This window comes from Eretmochelys imbricata, chromosome 6, assembly GCF_965152235.1.
Source record: "Eretmochelys imbricata isolate rEreImb1 chromosome 6, rEreImb1.hap1, whole genome shotgun sequence".
Lineage (NCBI taxonomy): Eukaryota > Metazoa > Chordata > Testudines > Cheloniidae > Eretmochelys > Eretmochelys imbricata.
In genome coordinates, this window is record NC_135577.1 from 118,451,095 (window position 1) to 118,475,517 (window position 24,423).

General features: G+C 40.1%; 1 protein-coding gene across 6 annotated transcripts in view; it reads left to right on the forward strand.

The window, feature by feature from the left end:
• The window catches only part of PPP2R5E (protein phosphatase 2 regulatory subunit B'epsilon), a 111,575-nt gene extending 92,769 nt beyond the window's left edge, over positions 1–18,806 (forward strand). For 3 of the 6 annotated variants that reach the window (XM_077819515.1, XM_077819511.1, XM_077819514.1), the window contains 9 exons: positions 4,429–4,559; positions 4,642–4,701; positions 5,323–5,431; positions 6,339–6,392; positions 6,496–6,546; positions 7,541–7,660; positions 8,595–8,722; positions 10,940–11,041; positions 14,231–18,806. In XM_077819515.1, the coding sequence (XP_077675641.1) occupies positions 4,429–4,559; positions 4,642–4,701; positions 5,323–5,431; positions 6,339–6,392; positions 6,496–6,546; positions 7,541–7,660; positions 8,595–8,722; positions 10,940–11,041; positions 14,231–14,330 (855 nt within the window). In that variant the 3' untranslated portion in view covers positions 14,331–18,806. Of the gene's footprint in view, positions 1–4,428; positions 4,560–4,641; positions 4,702–5,322; positions 5,432–6,338; positions 6,393–6,495; positions 6,547–7,540; positions 7,661–8,594; positions 8,723–10,939; positions 11,042–13,239; positions 13,346–14,230 lie in introns of all 6 variants that reach the window. The other 3 variants (XR_013346446.1, XM_077819513.1, XM_077819512.1) reach the window with 3 other exon arrangements.
• Positions 18,807–24,423: the final 5,617 nt, after the last annotated feature.

Genomic DNA, 24,423 nt, shown 5'->3' on the forward strand with positions numbered 1-24,423 from the left:
ATAGTGAAACAAGTGCCACAGAGATAAGAGAAGTTACAATAAAACAGCCTAAGTCTATAAAGGTGTTCAGTACTATAATGGCAATGATGCGACAAGCATCAGGAGACAGAATTTTTGTGTGTGCCACTCTAAGACTGAGGAACAAACTTCCACAAACTAAAGACCATCACAGACCTCACCATCTTTCATTCTAACTGCAAGATGCACTCCTTCTCTTAATCATAGAATCATAGAATATCAGGGTTGGAAGGGACCCCTGAAGGTCATCTAGTCCAACCCCCTGCTCGAAGCAGGACCAATTCCCAGTTAAATCATCCCAGCCAGGGCTTTGTCAAGCCTGACCTTAAAAACCTCTAAGGAAGGAGATTCTACCACCTCCCTAGGTAACGCATTCCAGTGTTTCACCACCCTCTTAGTGAAAAAGTTTTTCCTAATATCCAATCTAAACCTCCCCCACTGCAACTTGAGACCATTACTCCTCGTTCTGTCATCTGCTACCATTGAGAACAGTCTAGAGCCATCCTCTTTGGAACCCCCTTTCAGGTAGTTGAAAGCAGCTATCAAATCCCCCCTCATTCTTCTCTTCTGCAGGCTAAACAATCCCAGCTCCCTCAGCCTCTCCTCATAAGTCATGTGTTCTAGACCCCTAATCATTTTTGTTGCCCTTCGCTGGACTCTCTCCAATTTATCCACATCCTTCTTGTAGTGTGGGGCCCAAAACTGGACACAGTACTCCAGATGAGGCCTCACCAATGTCGAATAGAGGGGAACGATCACGTCCCTCGATCTGCTTGCTCTGCCCCTACTAATACAACCCAAAATGCCATTGGCCTTCTTGGCAACAAGGGCACACTGCTGACTCATATCCAGCTTCTCGTCCACTGTCACCCCTAGGTCCTTTTCCGCAGAACTGCTGCCTAGCCATTCGGTCCCTAGTCTGTAGCGGTGCATTGGATTCTTCCATCCTAAGTGCAGGACCCTGCACTTATCCTTATTGAACCTCATCAGATTTCTTTTGGCCCAATCCTCCAATTTGTTTAGGTCCTTCTGTATCCTATCCCTCCCCTCCAGTGTATCTACCACTCCTCCCAGTTTAGTATCATCCGCAAATTTGCTGAGAGTGCAATCCACACCATCCTCCAGATCATTTATGAAGATATTGAACAAAACCGGCCCCAGGACCGACCCTTGGGGCACTCCACTTGATACCGGCTGCCAACTAGACATGGAGCCATTGATCACTACCCGTTGAGCCCGACAATCTAGCCAGCTTTCTACCCACCTTATAGTGCATTCATCCAGCCCATACTTCCTTAACTTGCTGACAAGAATACTGTGGGAGACAGTGTCAAAAGCTTTGCTAAAGTCAAGAAACAATACATCCACTGCTTTCCCTTCATCCACAGAACCAGTAATCTCATCATAAAAGGCGATTAGATTAGTCAGGCATGACCTTCCCTTGGTGAATCCATGCTGGCTGTTCCTGATCACTTTCCTCTCATGCAAGTGCATCAGGATTGATTCTTTGAGGACCTGCTCCATGATTTTTCCAGGGACTGAAGTGAGGCTGACTGGCCTGTAGTTCCCAGGATCCTCCTTCTTCCCTTTTTTAAAGATTGGCACTACATTAGCCTTTTTCCAGTCATCCGGGACTTCCCCGGTTCGCCACGAGTTTTCAAAGATAATGGCCAATGGCTCTGCAATCACAGCCGCCAACTCCTTCAGCACTCTCGGATGCAACTCGTCCGGCCCCATAGACTTGTGCACGTCCAGCTTTTCTAAATAGTCCCTAACCACCTCTATCTCCACAGAGGGCTGGCCATCTCTTCCCCATTTTGTGATGCCCAGCGCAGCAGTCTGGGAGCTGACCTTGTTAGTGAAAACAGAGGCAAAAAAAGCATTGAGTACATTAGCTTTTTCCACATCCTCTGTCACTAGGTTGCCTCCCTCATTCAGTAAGGGGCCCACACTTTCCTTGGCTTTCTTCTTGTTGCCAACATACCTGAAAAAACCCTTCTTGTTACTCCTGACATCTCTCGCTAGCTGCAGCTCCAGGTGCGATTTGGCCTTCCTGATTTCATTCCTACATGCCCGAGCAATATTTTTATACTCTTCCCTGGTCATATGTCCAACCTTCCACTTCTTGTAAGCTTCTTTTTTATGTTTAAGATCCGCTAGGATTTCACCATTAAGCCAAGCTGGTCGCCTGCCATATTTACTATTCTTTCGACTCATTGGGATGGTTTGTCCCTGTAACCTCAACAGGGATTCCTTGAAATACAGCTAGCTCTCCTGGACTCCTTTCCCCTTCAAGTTAGTCCCCCAGGGGATCCTGGCCATCCGTTCCCTGAGGGAGTCGAAGTCTGCTTTCCTGAAGTCCAGGGTCCGTATCCTGCTGCTTACCTTTCTTCCCTGCGTCAGGATCCTGAACTCAACCAACTCATGGTCACTGCCTCCCAGATTCCCATCCACTTTTGCTTCCCCCACTAATTCTACCCGGTTTGTGAGCAGCAGGTCAAGAAAAGCGCCCCCCCTAGTTGGCTCCTCTAGCACTTGCGCCAGGAAATTGTCCCCTACGCTTTCCAAAAACTTCCTGGATTGTCTATGCACCGCAGTATTACTCTCCCAGCAGATATCAGGAAAATTAAAGTCACCCATGAGAATCAGGGTGACTTATGTAAACACAGAGCAAAAAACTCTGCCAAAACATAGTACTACTCTGCACGTACAGTTTTCCCCTTGAGGAAAGGATGAGACAGAGAATGAACCTCATGTGACAGTTGTTAGTTACTTTTTATAATGCGCTAGTGGAAGGCACTCAGATATTACAGTGATGATGGCAGTACAAGAACCTATATAGCATAGAATAGAATGAAATCCGTGCGAGTACAAGAGTATGGGGTCATGGGGAATCTGCAAGATTGAACACACATCACTAAGGTTATGGAAAAAATTATTATTTTACTACTTATATCAGTCCACGTTTCCAGCTCGATGTGACTATGAAAGTTCGGGGGGGCGTCAGGGAACAAGGTGGGGTTGGAAGGGGTGGGGGGGGAGGGGGCTGCCAGGGGACAAGAAGCAAGGAGGGGCGGATAGGGGGCGGGGGCACAGCCTGGCACAGCCTCCCTTAACCGGCCCTCCAAACAATTTCCGAAACCCGATGTGGCCCTCAGGCCAAAAAGTTTGCCCGCCCCTGCCCTAAAATCATATGTTAATTAATATTCACTGAACAGCTGAAAAAGATCTATTTAAACTGTGATTTGCCTTTTTTTTTTTTTAAGACAACTTTTGAAAGTGTCTGCAATTTCTTGTGGCTGACTAAAGTCAGGAGCCCAATTATACAGTTTCTTAAACTATTTTTAGATTACTGTTTTCTATAGTGTAAATATTACATTTTATTAGATTTTCCCCTCTACTAACTATACATTGTCTGTAACACTTCTATATCTGCACATATTTATTATTATTGTAGTTATTGTTATTCAGACCAAAGGTGGTGATGTGACATTTTAGACACAATTAAGAAAAACAAGGTTCCAGCAAAAAGGAGCATACCATAGGTGCACTTGAAAAAAAAAAAATCTGATTTGTGAGAGATCGCTAATTTTATTGGTATTCCCCATGTTAAGCACTGGGATTATCTCTCAAAACTATATAATGTAGAATCAAAGAAACTTTTTAAGTGCGACCACTGAAATCAACATAAGATAAAATGTACATACACAACCGTAAACATCTGTGGGTGGTGGGAATAATGCATGTAGGAGAGATGATGGCAGCAATAGGGAAAAGGAAACTCTTCCTTAGGGAATAATATTTAAAGCCCCTGACCAGACATCAGTAAAATTGTTTGTTTAAAAGTTTTAAAATGGAATTAAAAATAGAAAAAACAACTTGAGAGAGTTGGTACTGTTCATAAACCACAAGTGGGCTCAAAAGTCATGCATTAAATATATGTACAGTGTATGTCTGTGTCAGTTCAGGCCCTTAAAGATTTTGGGCATTAAATTGACATGACTGTGTTAATGAATTGGTATTCATATTTTGCAACTAAACTCTTTTTTTTACCATCTCTGGAATGTCACCAGTCCAAGTCCTCTGCTTAACAAGAAAGAATCGGAATAATTGATAAATGCTTTCATATATTTAATGGCTTAACTGTGGCAACTTGAGTTATAAACACTCCACAATACATTTTCTACAGAGTGCATTGACTGGTATTCACACAGTTGACTGAATACCTCATGTCTACGTTGACTCCTTTCAAGTTTGAATGAAGGCAACAAATTTTTGTGGCAGTTGTGTGCGCTCACACATATGCAATCTAGCTCATCATATGTAAACTGCATACATTTTTTAAAATAAAGGCAATTCACCATTTCTTATTAGTCATCTGATTCTTAATTATGTCTTCTTTTACAACAGCTTTTGGAGCTATTTGACAGTGAAGACCCCCGAGAACGAGACTACCTAAAAACAGTCTTACACAGAATTTATGGCAAGTTTCTTGGTCTTAGAGCATTTATCCGAAAACAGATTAACAATATTTTTCTACGGTAAGTTTTGGGGGGAAATGGTTGTTGGGTTATAAATGTTTTATGAAACTATTTATTAATTTTTTTAAACTTTATTTGATAGGTTTGTTTATGAAACTGAACACTTCAATGGTGTAGCTGAACTGCTGGAAATATTAGGAAGGTAAATGAACCTTTATATAATAAGCCATCTCTGACAGCTATGCTGAAAATTTCAGGGGTCAATGAAAAATATAAGCCTAAGCTCTGATCCTGAAAACAGACTTGTGCACGTGCTTAACTTTAAGCACAGATTAAGCCTTGGCATACCTCTTTGCAAAGAAGATTTAATTGTGTGCACATTACAAAGTACAATTTTTTCTTACATTGTTCCTTGTGCACTTCATTGTGACTTGTACATTGCAAATTTTGCTTTAAACAGTTATTAGTGTGTTGGTTTCAGTGTGTTGCTAAGCAGTCTAATTGTAGTTAGTTCCACAGTCAGTTACCAAAGAGCACCTTAAACTCATTAATTTACCAACCAAATAGGCAAGGTCATATATATTAGGCAACAAGACTATATGACTGATCACATAGTTATTCTCATGTCAGAGTGTAACTACTATATAGCAATGACTAGAATGAACTGTACCTTGAACACTGGCTAGTGCAAAGGTTCAGCACATACTAGGATAATACCTACAGTCTGTCTTCTTGTGTAATTACTTTGATAAAAACTACTTGTTCAGACCACAAGTAAATGTTCTGTGATGTTGCTAATCAATGTTTCTTTTCTTATTTCTAGTATTATCAATGGTTTTGCTTTACCTCTTAAAGCAGAGCATAAACAGTTTCTGGTGAAGGTGCTGATTCCTTTACATACTGTCAGGAGTTTATCACTCTTCCATGCACAGGTAGAAATTATAAAAAACATTTTCTGCTTTGTTAAAACAGAACAGTATACTTGATTGCTTTGGAAATCTTTTGCTTAGCTAAAAAAATCTTCTGAATGAAAACAAACAAAAAAAAACCAGAAAACTTTTGTCATGTGGAATAAAAATGAAACAGATAAGTATTTAGTAGACTTAATGCATTTTGTAGGATAAATCTGGTGGAATTTATATATAGATAGATAGATATCTGGGTTTCATATAATTTTTGTATACCTGTAAGATATTGTCAAGCACTGAAACTCTGTAGGCTTTCCTCCAGACACCCAATCTTTTTGTCCTTCTAATGAGGCTATCTTCCCCACTCATCCAGAACCTGATCCTGTAGTCAGAGGTCTCAGTTGTTTTTGTCTCTTGCACTGTCATCTGTCTGGTCATTCTATCTTGGTAATTCTTTACACACTCACCCTCTCTGCACTTTGGCTCTAAATTGATCCTAATTTCTGTACTCTGGCCTTGCTTTCTTAGTCTTTTATGCCAATTTTTGGCTGTGTTGGCTCATCTCATGTAAGTCGTCATGATGCTGATGCTGCCAAAAGTGTGAAAGAAACACATTCGCAGAACACTGAGCCTTTCAAAATGTTACTTACATGAGTACATTTGGAATCCATAAAGTTCAAACAGTTTCAAAATGCACTTGGACATATTTTTTCTTCACTTTTTGTTTGTTTGTTTGTTCTTTGCTGTTAACTGCAGCTTGGATGCAGTTGCAAATTCCCCAGACTCACAGTTTAAAGTAGGATTTACAATTTAGAATAAGATGCATACTGAACTGTTTTGATTCTCTGTTCTTTTTAATACTGAACATGTCTTTTGAGTTCTCAGTAAAAATGTCATAATTTCATGTGAATATATTTTTTCCCCTTCACAGCTGGCATATTGTATAGTACAGTTTCTGGAGAAAGATCCTTCACTCACAGAGCCAGTAAATATTTCTTTGGTATTTTTTTATATCTTAAACATCCAGTTTTCCCAGCTGTGAAGTTGTAAAATGTAATATAAAATTTACTTTCTCATTTGTAATTCAGGTCATTAGAGGTTTAATGAAATTCTGGCCGAAAACCTGCAGTCAGAAAGAGGTAAGTTCTATGTTGCTGTTAAGATTTAAGTAAAGGAGTTTGATAGTTCTACAGATAAACATTAAAGATACTTTTCTCCCAGGAACATCCAGAGAGTTTCAGGTAAATAATACAGACAAATCTTAAATGCTGTTGTGGATTTTGGCATCTGTTTAGCTTATCTGGGTGATTATCTGTGTTCAGACTGACCTGTGTTGGACATAATTTTGACAGTAAAGAGAGGTGTCAAGCTGATGACAGTCATCATCTCTGTTGGCAAGTTAAGCATTATATTGTAGTATGCCAGTATAAGTGTTCTTTCACAAGGGAGTGACTCTTCATGTAAAGAGAGCAAAAATGAATGTTGTGGAATTATGTGGAAAAATTCTATTACAAATTGCAGCAGTTTGTGTCAAGCCTACATTTTCAGAGTTGGGCTAGAGGTATTTTAGCTTCTAACATAGATTGGCAATTAGTTGCATGATTACCTGATTTTGCAAATCTGAGTTTACACACTGATATTTATGGGCACAACAAGAGCATCTTTGTTTGAAAATTGGTCCCAAAAGACAAGCAATTAAAGATGGATCCTTTAATTACAAGGATTAAATCCTGGCCCATTGAAGTCAATGAGAGTTTTGCCATTGTGTTCACTGGGACCAGGAATTCACCCCAGGTACACAGTGTCATCTGTAAATTCCTTAGGGCAAAGACCACGCATTATAATCTGTAAATAAAACACTAACACACACACCCCAGTGTAAACCAGGGCTTAGAGTGCAAAATTTTGAAAACTTGTTCTCTAATTTTGCACCTGCTGTTAATTGTGGGGTCAAATCCTGAAATTTAGATATCTTAACTATCTGACTTAGTCAGTAAATAAAGTGGATGACTACATTCAGCTGTTTGTGCCTATAGAATTAGAGGATGGGTTGAGACCTATCTGAAAACTTAGCTGATAAATTGCAAATACAAGAGTTGAGGAGTTCTGAATTTAACAATTACTTGTGTCTAGGTCATGTTCCTTGGGGAGCTGGAGGAGATCTTGGATGTGATTGAACCTTCACAATTTGTCAAAATTCAGGAACCTTTATTTAAACAAATTGCCAAGTGCGTCTCTAGTCCTCACTTTCAGGTCAGTAATACAAGTATATTTTTTAAAAACAGGAATATAGTTTCTAAGATCTTGTGAATATATAAAACAGATACCTAAATGCTGAGTTTGCATTGTACTGATTAGAACATATTTACTATTTGTATATCCGTGGACGGGTTTGTTTCAGTAGCAGTCCCTACACTCAGGGAAGGTTGAAATAGAAAAAAGATGAGACTCCAAGGGTGAGATCTTAGAGTCCATTCACAAAACTTGCATCTCATGGTAAAGGAGGGCTAAGGTGGGTTGGGGGAAAGGGCATGTTAGAGGCAGGGTGACAGAATGCAGTGCTTCAGTGATTCTAAGCAGTGCTCCTTACCTGTTGGGGTAGGCATGGAGGCTGCTGCAACTCAGACTGCCCCTCGGGGCAGTCTGAATTATCCCAGCAGCTGCTCCAGCCTAGAATCAAGAGGGTGCTGTCGTGGCTTAAAGCCACCTTAGCCCAACCCTCCTCTTGCCCTGGGCTTCGATCCTGCCAAGTGTTGAGCTCCTCTTGTCAGATACTCCATACTCTTGGCTCTCTTTGATTTCTCTGGGAGACAGGGATTTGAAGCAAGCCGCAGCAGGTACTCCGCATTTACCCTGGGTTCAGGTCATATGACCATAAAAGTGATCCAAATAGATTTTAGTTCATACGTAACCTTTCACCATGTAAGAAATTACAATGAAATCAAACACTGAATACTTATACATTAATTTTAACATTAATCGTATTTTAAATTTATTTTATATTTACTTTAAAGACCACCTTATATTAATGCAAGTTATGCCCTGGATAAAATAGAGATTTCATTTAGAAAGTAATTATAACCCATTGATTGTTATTTGTTTTGGGGCATGTTTTCTGTAAAATATAAGAAATTTGTAGATAACTGAATTTCTGCTAATGGGTTTTATTCCTCCCTCCCCATCAAAGGTGGCAGAAAGGGCGCTGTATTACTGGAATAATGAATACATCATGAGTTTGATAGAAGAGAACTCCAACGTTATACTTCCCATCATGTTTTCCAGTCTTTATAGGATTTCCAAAGAACACTGGAATCCGTGAGTTTTGGCATTATCTTTCGTCTGTCCAGTTGCTGAAACCTATATATTCAACCCTGGAAATTCCAGACAAAGAAAACATGAAATCGCACCAAATTCAGCCTTGATGTAAACAGATGCCGCTCTATAAAGCCAATGGGATTTAAACCAGAGCTGAATTTGGCTCAGAATATTGTTAAATTATCTGAGACATGCACAAAATCTGAACTCTGTAGGATAAAAGCAGTGCAGATTGTTTCATTTCCAAAATATGATTGGGCAGCTAATGTAATAATTTTTTAACCTTTGTATTTATTTTTTCATCATAAATTTTTCATCATAAATGATCATAAATATAAAAACAATAGAAATAAAATATTGCATAATTACCAAGAGGAACGGTCAGGCACCAAACGTTTCTAATGCTCTGTCAATAATTTCTGTAAACTGGTTTACAGGATAAGTCTGACTGTAAATTGGCCTGGAACATACTCCTTGATCTTAATATAGCTCTGCAGATACATAATATTATTTTGATTGGTGTCATATAATCAGTGGTAGCAGCATTTTTCTAAACATTTGCAGGTGCACACACATTGCAGCATGTTCTCAGGTTAGATTATTTTTATAAACGTATTCAAAGACAATGGCAGCTATTAAGTCAGTATTAATCAACAGTTAGCTCACAGCGAGATCCAAGTTATTTGCTAGTACAGAGAAAACGTACATTCTCAAACTCCACTGCTGCTGTACACTATTAAAAAAAGACATTTTCGTCTTGACACAATCAAGATGATGTACATGTCCTATTTATCTGGGTGGTTTTGTTGTTTTTTTAAAGTAGTCTAGGGCAGTGGTTTTTAAAGTTTGAGTTGCGAACCAGTGCTGGGTTGTGGAATGCAAGGCACTGGGTCGCCTTGCTCAGCACCCAGGGACCCTGGTGGCCGGCCAGTAAGAACTAGTAGTCCCTACCTGTTCTGACGCCGGGCTGTGCCCTGCAAGCACCCAGCAGCAGGTCCAGCCAATGGGAGTGTGGGGGGGGGGCAGTGCTTGTGGGTGAGAGCTGCATGGCGCTGCTTGCGCACCTCCACCCAGGAGTCATACCTGCTGCTTGCCACTTCCGGGGAGCAGTGCGGTCTGTGGCGCCAGGACAGGCGGGAAGCCTGTCTCTGCATCCCAGCTGCACTGCTGACCAGGAGCTGCTGGATGTAAGCCCATGCCCCAGCCCTGAGCCCCCTCCAAACCCGGAGCCTCCTCATCCCCAGCCCCACCCCAGAGCCCACACCCCCAGCCCAGAGCCCTGACCCCCTTCCTCACCCGAACCCCCTGCCCCAGCCCAGAGTCCCCTCCCACACCCCAAATCCCTCATCCCCAGCTCTGTTGGGTCACGGGCATCAACAATTTTCTTCAGCTGAGTCACCAGAAAAAAAGTTTGAAAACCACTGGTCTAGAGAAACATTTAATTATATGTACAGTTATAATTAGATGTCTTCCATTTACTAACTGGGTCACAAAACATGTCTGGGGGTTGGTGGATAGCATTTAGTAATCACATCATAAAATTTAATGCTGAGATCATTTTTCGCATGCACGCTGCTCTCTTTATTCAGGCCTGTACTTTAAAAATTTGTGATAAAATGAAGGTTTATTTCTTAGAATTATCAAGTCTTCCTCAAAGATTTTTCTTCTTTTTCCAATGGACTTGTTTTCTTTTTACATGTACTAAAGTGAAATGATCATGAAACGTACAAATCCAAGGGAATCTTTCATGTTTCTCATACTTGGGTTCTTTACTTTGAGATATTCATACTCTATTGAAAGGCATCTATTGACCCTTTTTTCTGTGCATCATTCATATCTGATGTTTAGATTTTAATTACTTCTGCTAGAATTACAATTTTGACCATTGGATTACATTCAGAATTGCTGCACTGCTTGGTGAAGTATCTGCAGTTGTATGTGCTAGCTGTCTGTTGTTACCTGTAATAGGTGGGGATTTGTTTTCTCCATTTAAATGATAAAAAGTGATGAAAGCCTGATTCTCACTTCACATAAGTATGTTAATTAGAAGTAACTTCACTGAAGTCAAAGAAGTTACATCACTCTAACTAGTGGGAGATTAGAATCAGGTTCAGCAATTCCAATCAGAAAAGTTCAGGAAAGTGTGTAAATTATTTTTTGTTCTTATTCAATTTCAACTGAAACTAACAGATTCCTTATCTTTTTTATATTTCACAGGGCTATTGTGGCTTTAGTCTACAATGTATTGAAGGCGTTTATGGAAATGAACAGCACCATGTTTGACGAGCTGACAGCCACTTACAAGTCAGATCGTCAGCGGTAACTTTTTAAAGCTTTTTTGTCAGCTGTGCATAAAGCCTGCATTTAATTTTTTCCTCACATTTTGCTGTGATTGCATAATTTCACACATAATTGATTGCAATGCCTCATTTTTTTCTGCATGCTCATTAGCCTTCTCCTTGCAAGATGCCAGATAATATCATGTATAGGTGGTTGTTTTCTCCCCTATGAAATACAGTACCCGTTGCATAGCTTGTGGATCTGCATTCCTCACAGAACTCCCTTTGGCACCACATTCCAAAAGACTTAAATGTATCAAGATTTTCAGTAATAAAAGAAGAACAAGGGTTTAAAGATAGCACTTGGCTTAAAGGCTTCAAAAAGGGTGGAGGTGGGACATGAGGAATTTCCTCAACACATGACTCACGATAAGACCCATCCTACTTCTCCTGCATGTGGTCTTAAGCCTAAGTGGCACCTTTCAGCCCTTTCAGTTTTTCCTTTTTCACAGATCTTGATATAGCCGAGTCCTTTAGAGTGCAGGATCCAGTAGATGCACCATTCATACAATCATTAGTTGCACCCTAGTAAAATGTTTTTTGTCTATTTTCCTTAATCTTCATTCTCCAATTATAGTGCATCATCTTTTGTCTAAAATTTCAGCTTATCCAAAGCAGCAGGTGAAAAAAATGAGGAAACTTCGGGAACTCCGGGCAGTTTGCGACTTCGTTTAAGTCGTGCCTTTTGTGTGACTCGGGGTTCCCACAAGCAAAGCGAAGGGTACTGTATGTCATCAAACCTTGTTAGGTTAGTATAGCCTCTGAAGTCTTTTGGAGGCCATGATACTATTGAATTATGTGACCAGGTTCATAGTTCACCTTCCTTTTGATTTGATTTGATTTTATATATAATAAAATACAATGTCTTATACATTTAAAAATCTGTAATTGATGGGTTAGATGATGTACTGGATTAATGACTACACTAACATCTTATTTCTGGAGTCCTGGGTTTAAACCTGAGCCAAGTAGTAGGTGACTTGATGGTTTTTGTTCAGGCCTTGGTAGACAAGTTCAGTCTGTCAGATTAGCTGACATAATCGCTGTACAGTTTGTAGTGTGGGCAACACAGAATCCTAGGACTAGGGTCTGATCCAGGAAGGTTCTGAGACGCCTCAGCTACTACTGAAATTGGTGGATGCCGGAGGGACTTTGTATCTCATGAGGCATTCAGAGTTTCACAGGATCAGACCCTGCCATAGCATGTATGTTACAGGTAATGACTGTATGGAAGAGCTTGGTTACATGACCTCTACTGTAGCTAGGGCTGGTGTTGGTCTTTTAAATACATTTATTATTATTTTAAAATATATATTGGAATGTAAAAAATGGGATAACTTAACTTCAAATATTAAACCATGTGTAATATTAACAATTAATCACAATTTGCTGAGATAAAGACTTCTTAGGGTTCTGTGGGCAAACATGGGCAAGTTTTCGAACATCTTTCCATAAGAGATTGGATTTTCATTTACTAAGTGCTGGTGCAAAATTCATTAGTATTTGTAAGGAGTGTTGTAGTTAGAGATGGTAAATAGTTGTAAGGACTTGATAATGGGAACCCTCAGAATGAAATTCTGGTGTAAGAACACGCATTTCAAAGGGGATAGGTGAATTGTAGTTCAGTCCAGTTGACTTCAGTGGGATTACTCACAGGATCAGGGCCTAGGAATAGAAATAAGTTATAATAGATTTATGCTGGGTTCCCCAATAGAATAAAGTTTACAAAATAAGAGTGATGTATAGCCAAGTATTTAGAATTTGTTAGGGCTAAAGTTTTCAGTGTCAATGAATAATAGTTCAAACATAGGTGAACTAATGAGGTAACCTACTGAAATATTTTAGAAAGAAAGGATACATGACACAGCAATTAGATAATGTAATGATAAATTTCTGGTAAGTGTATTCACCATTTCTTTTATTTAATTTTGAATATTTTTCAGCAGCTGTGTGTAATGAAAGTAGAAATTGTGAATGAAAACAGATGTTTGTTTCTAACCAGAATGGTGTTAATAGATATTATGGCCAAATGACCGCATTTTGACTAAACGTATGCAGCCTAGGTAATGTGAATTTCCCAGGTAGCAAGTTGTACCAGAATAAAGCTTCTAAATCAGTGGAATATTTTGAGAAACTCTGCAGTGTGACAAATTGGGAATCTACATATCTGTACCCTAGATGTCCATGACGTTCATGTTCCCATTGGACCTGATCCTGCAAGGTGACTTAAGCAGAAATTGAAAGCTCTCCCCAACTTGTAGCATCAAGACCATACATATTCCAGGTGTTGTAGTTGTTATCAGAACACAATGACTTAATTTTATACGTATTTCAAAGCAATTATAACATTATGTCCCCACATTATAGCATAAGGACCATATTAACTCCAAATAACGAGTGACAGAGAGAGAGAGAACTCAGAGAATAATCAAATTAAGAAAGTTCTAGTTTAGTTTTTAATTTTTATTGGGTTTCCCCTGACACCTCTTCCACTCAGTTCCCTAAGAACTCAGTTGGACTACAGTCTTGTCACTCTGATTCCTTTATCTAATTTGGCTGCGCAATCTATTGGTAAAGCAAACATTGTCCAGATTATTTTGTAGGGATTCTGTAGGAATAAAAACAAATGCATTGAATGAGGGTTAGATCTTGCAACTCGATTCACATTAGCTGCACTGGGATGGAGCACTTTTGAAGTGAATCTGGCCTTGTTTGAGAGAATGGGCTAGGTTTAATATTAATGAAAACAAGAGAGACCCTAATACTCTTCTTTAAACAAATAAATAAACTTGAAATTGTGAAATAGAACTTGGCCCAAAAAGTATGTATTAATCTGAAATGTAATGTATTTGATCCATAAAATATTTTAGTATAATTCTAATATGGACTAGCTGTTTTTGCTCTATAGTAAAATTAATTTCAGTAAAGATTTTTAAACTTTTTTTTATTATATCCCATCTTTTGTTTCTCTCAGTTTTGTTCAGCATTTTTGATGTAGATAAACTAAAAGTTGGAGTAAAAAATGTGTACTGAAAATAAATATACATTAGGGAAAAATGCAAGTGCATTAGAAAAATTACTGCTCATAGCTTATATCAAATAAGTACTGTTGGATAGGTACTTTTAAAGCTTCCTTGCTGTTCACACTTTATTTTATTCTATCTGCTAGTGAGAAGAAGAAAGAGAAGGAACGTGAAGAACTGTGGAAAAAACTGGAGGATTTGGAGTTAAAGAGAGGTCTTAGACGTGATGGAATAATTCCAACTTAACAAAAGAAACAAAGCTGCATTATTAACCTGTGGAGTCACACATTTATGTAGTAGAAGATGGAGCAACAGTTTTCTGTATTGTGCAACTTTACAGTAGATTTCACATTTGTTTCGTTATTACAACAGCACTGTATATAACTGTCTCGAAGTAAAGGAAAAAATAAGGACTTTTATCCAAAGTTTGGACAGCAGATGGACTTCTCAGAACTTTGCAACATAATCATTGTTTTGACCCTTCTTTAAAACCAGTCTTCAAAGATCTGTTGATGAAAATTGCTATGTCAAAATTCCATTGTCAGGACCTGTTCCTTATTTATCATTAGCAGAGAGTATGATACAACTTTCAAATGTGAACAATCTTAAATTTAGCTTGCCTTTCTGCTAAACTGTTAAATGTATTTATAGTAAAAGAGAAAAAAGATTGTCATTTCCTTTTGAGTTTGTGTAACATCCTCCTTCTCTGGATAACTTTACTGTAATTTGACATTTTTTTCCCTTTTGCACATCTTCATAAGTTGAATGTCCATGCAGATCAGGGCCATGAAAAATATAGGTCCCTAAGGTTTTGTTTACTGGTGTGAGTATCTTTCTGGTACCAGGCTAGCATTGGTACTCCTTCAATGTAAGCATTAGGAGTAAAAATAAAGAGGTGATAAACATAGTAGGGAAGGAAATTTCAGATTAATGCGTCAATTTATTGTGAATCCACAGTCTTGAATCCTTTGAAAATGGGCAATAGTAACATCGTGAACTTCAGTACCTAACCAGTATTAGTTACATGTCATTGGACACACATACCAGAGCTGTTTTGGTAATACTAATGGCTAAATGATTAGAATATATATACATTTTATTGGACCATTTTGAAATTATAACGACAAACGCTAAACAGTACAAGCATGAAATTGATCTCCAGTGGTCCTGGGTCTAATTGGGAACAGAGCTGAGCAAACAGTTTGGACTGTTTGGAGTTGTTGCCTTACTTTTTAATATGTATTTATAAAGTATTCCAGCAAAAGGGGATGTAGCCTCTAAAAACATACTATAGTGTTTTTGTGACTGTAGTACTATTACTCATCACAGCGCCAGCCCTATGGTTTTAGCTGGAAAGGATTCTGGATAATATACTTCTGCTTTCTGAAGTGGATGCTCATTCCTAACTACTGTATTTGTTACCAAAAGTGGTTCTACAAATGCTACTGAAAAAAAATTCTGGAAATCCTAATGTCCTGAGTATTAATAATAAAGTTTAAAATGCTTTTATATCAAAGGTGCATTGTGACCAAATTGTTTAAAAGAAAAACAAGAGGGCTGTATTATAAGTATGCATTATTGGCTATCTGCTTTGTATTTAAAAGTGGAATCTTACATCTTTGATCGGTAAAATGCTGATAAGACTTATGTACAGTATATATTTAGCTAATGCAGTTGCATTATTTTATACCGAAAGGGATGTGTTTCAGGATTTTTCTCCAGGATGCTTTAGAATTGTTATAGACATATGACAACAGTGAATTGATAATCCTAAACCATCAATCCAGCAGTCTTTATGGTATAAAACTGACTTGGTGTTCATGAGTCTTTGTGTTAGTTGCAAACATGAACTTATGACCTGTTGCCATTGATAGAAATACAGTATAAATACAAGCTTGTATATTTTTTTTCCTACCATTCAAATATACAGTAGAATTTGAGGTTTTCTTGTTTCCAGGTACAAAACAAAACAAAAAGGGAGGGGAGCAGGAATCCAATCCCAGGTTACTGACTGTTTCAGGATTATCAGGTCACCGTTTGTACACATGGGTCTGCACATTGGATGTTGTAAATGCAACAACTTTGTAAAAACTTGACACTGTTAATTCTGGAAAAATAACAGAAGTAATCTAGTCATATGCAACACAAAACATCACAACATGGTTTAATGGGATTAATATAAGCCTCTTATAAGAACACTGACTGGGACACAATGTAAATTTGGCAGATACTGTCATAAGTGAAACATTTTTATTTTAAAAGTGCTGAAACAAAGGTGCAAGCTCAAAAACTGAAGATTAAATAAATTTATAACAAATCGTCCCTTAACCCTTTGGTTTTTGACAGCCTTTTTGTTTCTACTACAAGTTGGGGTTATATTTAGTAGTGTGACTGTGTCTGCAATTTACATGCTGTATGAGAGGGTGCATTTAAACTCATGCCTGACTAGACTGTGTTAAATGGTCAACAATTGAACTATTGTGGTGGGAAGAAATCTTGGTGTTTCCATTTTTTTTTTCTGCCTGGTGGAATGAAAAGAAACAGTGTGGCATTAGAAAAAGACACCTTGTCCTGTACTTAGAATTTAGGTGAGTGTTGACCATTCTTGGATGTTCTTGGTTTCAGCATGACCTAGTGGAATTGGTGATACAAAACTGATGAGAACCTAGCTGGTTGCAATATTTTTTTTACCTCTAATGGGGGATACTGGGGAGTATCTAAAGTGATTTTCACTTCTATGATAGACTGTTTCTTTAAATTGAATGAGGTAATGTGATGTGAGTCATGTGACTCTAAAAAGGTGAGGTCACTCTGAGGTTGTCCTTTGTGATGTACTTAAAGAAGCGCTTACCATAGTAGTACCACAGAATCCACACAATCCACTGTTGGCTGCAACCCAAAGGCAATATACTGCTCCTGTCCCACTAGAGTCAGTGGGAGGTTTATGCAGAGATAAAGGCAGCCTATGGACTTACGTCAGTTGTGATCAGTGCATCTATTCATTTGTGATTTTGTTTGCTTCGTGGTTTTGAGAAACTACTTTTTTTGTTAATGTTTGTTGCAGACTGCTAACATCACAGTTGATGGGAGCTCACTCATGTCTTGTACCATATTGGTTACAGGGGAAAGGATTGAATGTTGTCAGGTAAAAGTAATGAACGACATTTTCAAAACTAGAGCATTGCATCAGGTTATGGGGAGGAAGCAGTTGTAAACGTTCCTCTTGCGTGAGCATGCATTGCTTTCTTCACCTTGCAAGCTTCCCTTATTGTTTTCTTTTCATTGCTACTGAGTGGTTTTTGTCTCTCTTCCAAACCTTTGAATGCTTTAAATAAAAGTACTCTAATGACATTGGAGTATTTGCAAGCAGGGTTACAGTAAATTAATCTTGGTTTTGTTAGCATAAATAAAAGGATTTAATTTATTTTTACCTCCTTCTATATATGGAACAATCCAGGATGCAGAGCCAAGAACTGTTTGAGCTAGAATTGAAGCAGCTGTACTTATATTGTACATGTGTAAGTATAGCCTCAGGCTCTCTTACGCTATGGAAAAAGAAAATATATTACAAGCTTTAAAAGCTTTTTTTATTGTTTTCTGGGAGAGTTGGAGAACTGGATAGCTATTTCCTCCCCCAGTGCACCTCATTTTCCTTTCAGTTGAGAGCACAGAACTGTCTTAGAAGGCAGAGCTGCCCTTTTTTCAATACTGAGAGTTGCCCTGTGACAAAATGAGGGTGATAAACAGGCATGATAAAAGAATGTTTTTATTTGCACATTAATATTTTTATTTTTGTATCTTGGCTCATCAGCTTTCCAAAATAGCTGTGTAATGAGCACAAACTAGTTTTTCTAGTAGGTATTGGCAGTGAGTTTTTTTATATTCCCCAGTATTTTCCTTTCAGAGTCTGTATACAAGGATTGTGTATCCTTGAAGCAAAATTCAGCTAATTTTGATTTAGAAGAAGGTTTTATCCAAGTGCTGCTTACTATCCGCAGAAGCAGCAGCATCTGTTTAAGAGAAACAGACATTCTATCATGACCTCTCTGAATACATGGTTTTTTGATTTTTTTTTTTTTGGATTACTTACTGTAAATATGTTATAATCATAACCTCATGTATTGATGAGGGGTTTTCAAATATAAATAATTCCAGTACATTTATTGTCCTTGTCCTATTTTTGATTGTAATTTAAAGAATGACCTGCTCATGCTTTTTGTTTAAAAATTAGCATTAGAGTCATAGATTTCTTGATATTTTAGTATTTCATTGTTTAAGCAGGAGAGGGCAGCAAAAGTTCATTTCCCACTCCCCTCTTCCCCCCCTCCCGCCCCCCCAAGATTGCCATGGGTCCGTTACTGTTTTTAAATCTAGATGCAGTTAAACTATTGGGTTGGTGGGGAAATAAAACATTTTTTATATATGAAAAGTTGCTTATGGAAATATATAGACTGGTCTAACCAGACTGTGAAAATGTCTTCTATGCTACAGCAAGGTAATATTAAAAAGAAAAATCTTCCACCTCTGGGTAAAGTGAAGCAGGTCTTAAAGACTTGGATTCAAAATGTCATTCTTTGGACATCGTTTACTTAAAAGTGGTATTAAAGAAACAAACTCAAACTCAATGGTGCTCCCAGATATAAATGTGTATCCTTTCTCTTTTGCACATGTGCAAGAGGCTCTGTACTGTGGGTGCATCTAATAAAAAAGCAATGAAGTGTTTTCCAGGCGCATGGTTTTTTTCACCCTCTCTGTACTTCACATCCCTTTTCAGCAATGGTCTTCCAGCCATCGGATATCATTTCTCGTACATGTCAAACATTAAAGTATCTCAGTGGTGGAAAGATGTTGAGTTAGGGAGACAGGAATGTTAAGGCTCTGTGAGAATTTCCATTTTAAGCTCCCAGTTTTCTTTTGGAGTATGGTGATTGGTCCTCTTAAATTGCAATCACGTCTGAGTCTGAAGGAGACCTTAAAAGCATTGGATATGGGAGCATAAGCATTGGCTCTGTGGCATGCTTCCACTAACCCCTGTCAACCTTGAGGTCTGCAGGTGTGGAAAGGGCAAGACTGGTTGGTCTTCATGATACCATTCTGCCCTTTCAGTCTCTGAACTACTCTGCACTGTCCTATTCAGTTGTCCCAGCCAGAATCTGCAGTTCTTCACACACACAGACCAGGAAGATGAGGATGAATCCAGGCAGAGGCCAATGGGTGGATCCTGTTAGTGTGTGACTACTGCAGGAGCTGTGCGACCATGGAAGTCAAAATACAGAAAGCACAGGGAGGCACAGGGATCCCTTCCAGGCACTGGACTCAGCTAATCCTCTGGGATCTATGGAACAGGGGGGTCAGGGCAGGGGTAGCCTGTGTCATAAGGAATGATCATTTGCCCAATAATCTTGATTTATAGGTTTCAAATCCTTACGTAAATTATTCCATTGGTTAATTAATCTCCTGTTAAAAATGAATGCCTTATTTCCTCTCTCCGTTTATCTAGCTTCAGCTTCCAACCATTGGCTCTTGCTACACCTTTTCCTGCTAGAATGAAAAGCCCTCTCCTATCAGAAATCTTGTCCCTGTGTAGGGACTGTGATCAAGTCACCTCTTAACCTTCTCTTAGATAAACTACATAGATTGAGCTTCTTTAGTCTCTCATAAAGTGTGTTTTCCAGTCTTTGGAAGGTTTTCCAGTCCGGTTGTAAGAAATTAAAATCTTCAGTGAGTTACTGCTCAGTGGAGATTTCTCGGTTGATTATTGTTAAAATAGGAAATAATCATTAAAGAGTCAGAGGTATTTAAAAATAGCTTCTTCGTAGTTGCAGTACTAATGCCATAGGGCTTGTCTACATCGCCCTGCAGGGCTGGGAGTTGCAGTGTGCTGTGTTATAACTGCCCCATGTGGACACTGCGGGCGTGAACCCAAAGGTACCTAGTTAACATTAACATGGGCCTCTTTCAAACAGGTAAGCCAAACACAGGTATTTTCCACTTTTATGCATCTGATGAAGTGAGCTGTAGCTCACGAAAGCTTATGCTGAAATAAATTGGTTAGTCTCTAAGGTGCCACAAGTCCTCCTTTTCTTTTTGCGAATACAGACTAACACGGCTGCTCCTCTGAAAGGTATCTTTTAGTTTGCTCCAGCAGCATCCACATGGGACAGTTACAGTGCAGTGCTTTGGTGCACACTGCAGTCTGCACACTCCTAGTCTGCAATGCAACCCAATGTTGACATAGCCATAGTTACTTTGCTAATTCTCTCAACCTCAAATTTCCTTCCCACAAATTCCTCAGTTTCTCAGCCAGCAGCAGACCTTCATTCCATGTTAAATTCAGGATTGCCCCACAAATTACGGGCTGGCCTCAGTCATAAGTAGGGCCCTACCAAATTCACGGCCATAAACGTGTTGTACCGTGAAATCTGGTCCCCCGCCCCCATGAAATCTGGCCTTTTGTGTGCTTTTACCCTATACTATACAGATTTCATGGGGGAGACCAGCGTTTGTTGCAGGGAGGTCACAAGGTTATTTTTTTGGGGGGGGGTCGCAGTACTACCACCCTTACTTCTGTGCTGCCTTCAGTGCTGGGTGGCTGGAGACTGGCAGCTGTTGGCCAGGAGCCCAGATCTGAAGGCAGAGCTGCTGCCAGCAACAGTGCAGAAGTAAAGGTAGCAATACCATACCATGCCACCCTTACTTCTGCACTGCTGCTCTCCAGCTGCCCAGCTCTGAAGTCACCACTGCCGCCAGCAGCAGCGCAGAAGTAAGCCCCCCCTCCCACAATAACCTTGCAACACCCCCCGCCCTCCCTCCCACACACACACAACTCCTTCTTGGGTCAGGACCTCTACAATTACACCACCCTGAACTTTCAGATTTAAATTGCTGAAATCATGACATTTACGATTTTTAAAATCCAAGGACTATGAAATTGACCAAAATGGACTGTGAATTTGGTAGGGCTCTAGTCATAAGTCTGGGGGTACCTCAGTGCATGATGGGCTTTCACTCCCAGAGACCATATGTCTGTATTTAAACAGTTTAATGTACATTGCAGCCTCACTTGTGGCATTCAGAATTCTGCTTAAAGGGCTTGAGTTAGCAGCTGAAAATTATCTGTCTCTTAAAAGATTAAATGCTTAAGCCAAGAGAGTACACTGTAAATTTGCTGATAAGCATTTTGAAAGAAGCCTTGCTCACAACTGTTTGCTGTGACCCGACACTTTTTAAAAGTGATTGCAGCCCAGGCACGTGAAAATCACATTACATTGACATTTTATATTTTCAGTTGTTTCTCAGCGTTTTCATTATTTCAGTCCTTTTATTTTACATCAGACTAATGTGTTTTCCAATAAGCCGGAAACGCCTGTTTCCCAAATGCCAGGGTTGTTGGGTTTTTTTTCATTGCCTGTTTTATGCAGGCAAAGAAATACTGCACTCTGTAAAGTTTGACGGCTGCACTATTCAAATTACATGCAGCTGTTTTTTAAAAGTCTGATCGAATAATCTGTTGTTTGAAAGAAGCAGATGTAGCTCTTGTTGCTGTGGGGATGCACCACTATGGTGCTCTAGTAAAAGTAACAGAAGCCACAACTATATTAAATTGCTCATTTTCAACCCTTATGTGATGATATGGGTGGTGGACTGTCCTTACCATTCATTTCCTGTATTGGCTCGTGTCATATCAGTCTGTGGGGCGGGAAGGCCTCTGTCTGCTGGCCATGGCTGCAGTGCCAGGCACTAGAGCCATCATAGCTGTTTACCTGATCCCAGCCAACCATGATGCCCAAATGAACATTCATTTGTGATCAGACTTAGCCTGTGTCTCAACTTACTGCAGCATGTAGGGTACGCTGCACATCTCCTTAGCCTGGGTATAAATAGCAGCGGAGATGATGAGGCATTGCTTAAGGAGAGTAAAGACATGCCAGAACCTTTAGGCTATCTACCCTATATCCCCAAACAGTGCTTCGCGCATCTACTCTGTTATTTTTAGTAGTGTGGTGTCTCGCTGCCAGACCCTTTTCCCCCAATACCTCCTCCCTGCAAGAGCCTGTCACTGCCATGTGAAGCGATATGCCCCAGTGTGGACACAGCCTACTCTTCACTGCAGCATGTAGCTGTACGTAGCCTACATGCCACTGCTCATGTAGACTAAGCTCTTAGGTGAACCTGTAACTGCATGCTCTAGCTGTTGACGGGCTAAACATTTTCCCCTGGTGGTTATCAATTGTTGGTAGCTGTGACAGATGGAGCTCTCAGGGTGGCTTGCAACGTCTCCTGTCAGGCTTAACCATGTCAGTGTTGGGGAGGATCAGCTGCCATGGTTGGAAGAGTGGGAGTAGCACAAAAGTGGTGCATACCAGTGAAAATTGAATAGTTGGGCCGGGAAAGGGTGTTGTCTTGGTTGGGGATGGGATTCTTTGGGAGACTTTTCTGCTGTTCTCTCCTCCCCCTCTTTATCCTCCTTTAGGGCCCTGCGTCACCATCATGTCCATAATGCCAGGGAGGACCTTGCCAAAGGACGGTCCAGAATCCTTCCATCTTCACGTAGTGGCAGGGCTGGATTTAGGAGCTGGTATGATTGATTGGGGGCCTAGGTCGGGATTTGACTCTTGTGTTTGTGGACTGGCTATTGGGATAAGGGGTTGAGGACTGCAGCTTTGACATGGGTTGACCATCACCCCATTTAGTTTGATGTTACAGGTTCACCTTCAGCTTTTTCTGGTGCATCAGGCACATCCGATCTGTTCGGAGATGGACACAATTTCATTTCAGATATTTTCTTACCAGTAGTACAACTGGTGGATAGGATAACCTTTTGCTAGGCTAGTGGGACATTATGCTCATCTGTTGACACAATGACTCCCCAGCACGCTTCTCAGAGGTCCCCTTGGCTGTACGGATGAAATGCTTGGGATGGAGGATTGCAGATTTAAATGAAAAGATATACCAACACTGATAGTTTTTGAAACTAGGACAGGTATCTCCATTATATGATATTTGGAAGTTCAGACTTGTTAATGGATAGGGCCCTACCAAATTCGTGGTCCACTTTGGTCAATTTCACGGTCATAGGATTTTTAAAACTTAAAATCTATTTAAAGATTTCAATCTGAAATGTCATGGTGTTGTCATTGTAGAGCTCCTGACCCAAAAAGGAGTTGTGAGGGGTCACCGTACTGCCATCCTTACTTCTGGCGGCGCTGCCTCAGAGCGGGGCCGCTGGAGAGCGGCGGCTGCTGGCCGGGAGCCCGGCTCTGAAGGCAGAGCCGCCGCCAGCAGCAGCGCAGAAGTCAGGGTGGCCTGGTGTGGTATGGCCATCCTGACTCCTGCACTGCTGCCTGCAGAGCTGGGCCCTCCGTCAGCAGCTGCCACCCTCCGGCCACCCAGCTCTGAAGGCAGCACAGAAGTAAGGGTGGCAATACTGTAAACTCCCCCCCTCCAAATAACCTTGTGTCCCCCCGCCCTCCCCCCCCCCGCAACTCCTTTTCGGGTCAGGACCCCCAGTTTGAGAAACGCTGGTCTCCCTGTGAACTCTGTATAGCATAGGCTAAAAGCACCCAAAAGACCGGATTTTATGGTCCATAACGTAGTTTTCACGGCCGCGAATTTGGCAGGGCCCTGTTAATGGAGCTGCTACACTAAGGGCTGCTGTTTATTGTATCTCAGTGTAAACTGAAAATTGGCAGAAATACACTCTTTGCTTGCTTGAGTGCGGAAATGCGGAATTCAGACAGAGTTAATTAGTTATTAGTTCACAGGCTATTTCACAGGCACAAAGGGATATTATCAGCATTTGCTCTCCGTGACACTCCTCAGACAATACTTGATTCACATAGTTTGTATTATAGAGTAGATTCCAAGTGTCAATTATAATTGAACTCAGATAGTTCTTAGGAGTATGAAGGAAACAATGTTTCCTTCTGTAACTCAGTAATGCACATGATCACATTTTAATGATATGCCATTAAATGATGTATGTTCAACAAGGCTCAGCAGAGACAGATTTTAAAAAACAGTGCCGAACCAAACAAACTGAACAAAGTGCAGGTACCTGTGACCACACGTTAGCAGGAGGGAGAGGTTGAAGATCAGGGAAGAGGTCAAGTATTTTGGTTATCTCCAAACCTGATAGGTTCCCCTATTATGTAGTTTTGCTGGTCTCATAGCTGATGTTGTGAAAGGTCTTGAATATAAAGATTCTCATCAGGATGCATCCGATGAAGCGGGCTGTAGCCCACAAAAGCTTATGCCCTAATAAATTTGTTAGTCTCGAAGGTGCCACAAGTACTCCTGTTCTTTTTGCGGATACAGACTAACACGGCTGCTACTCTGA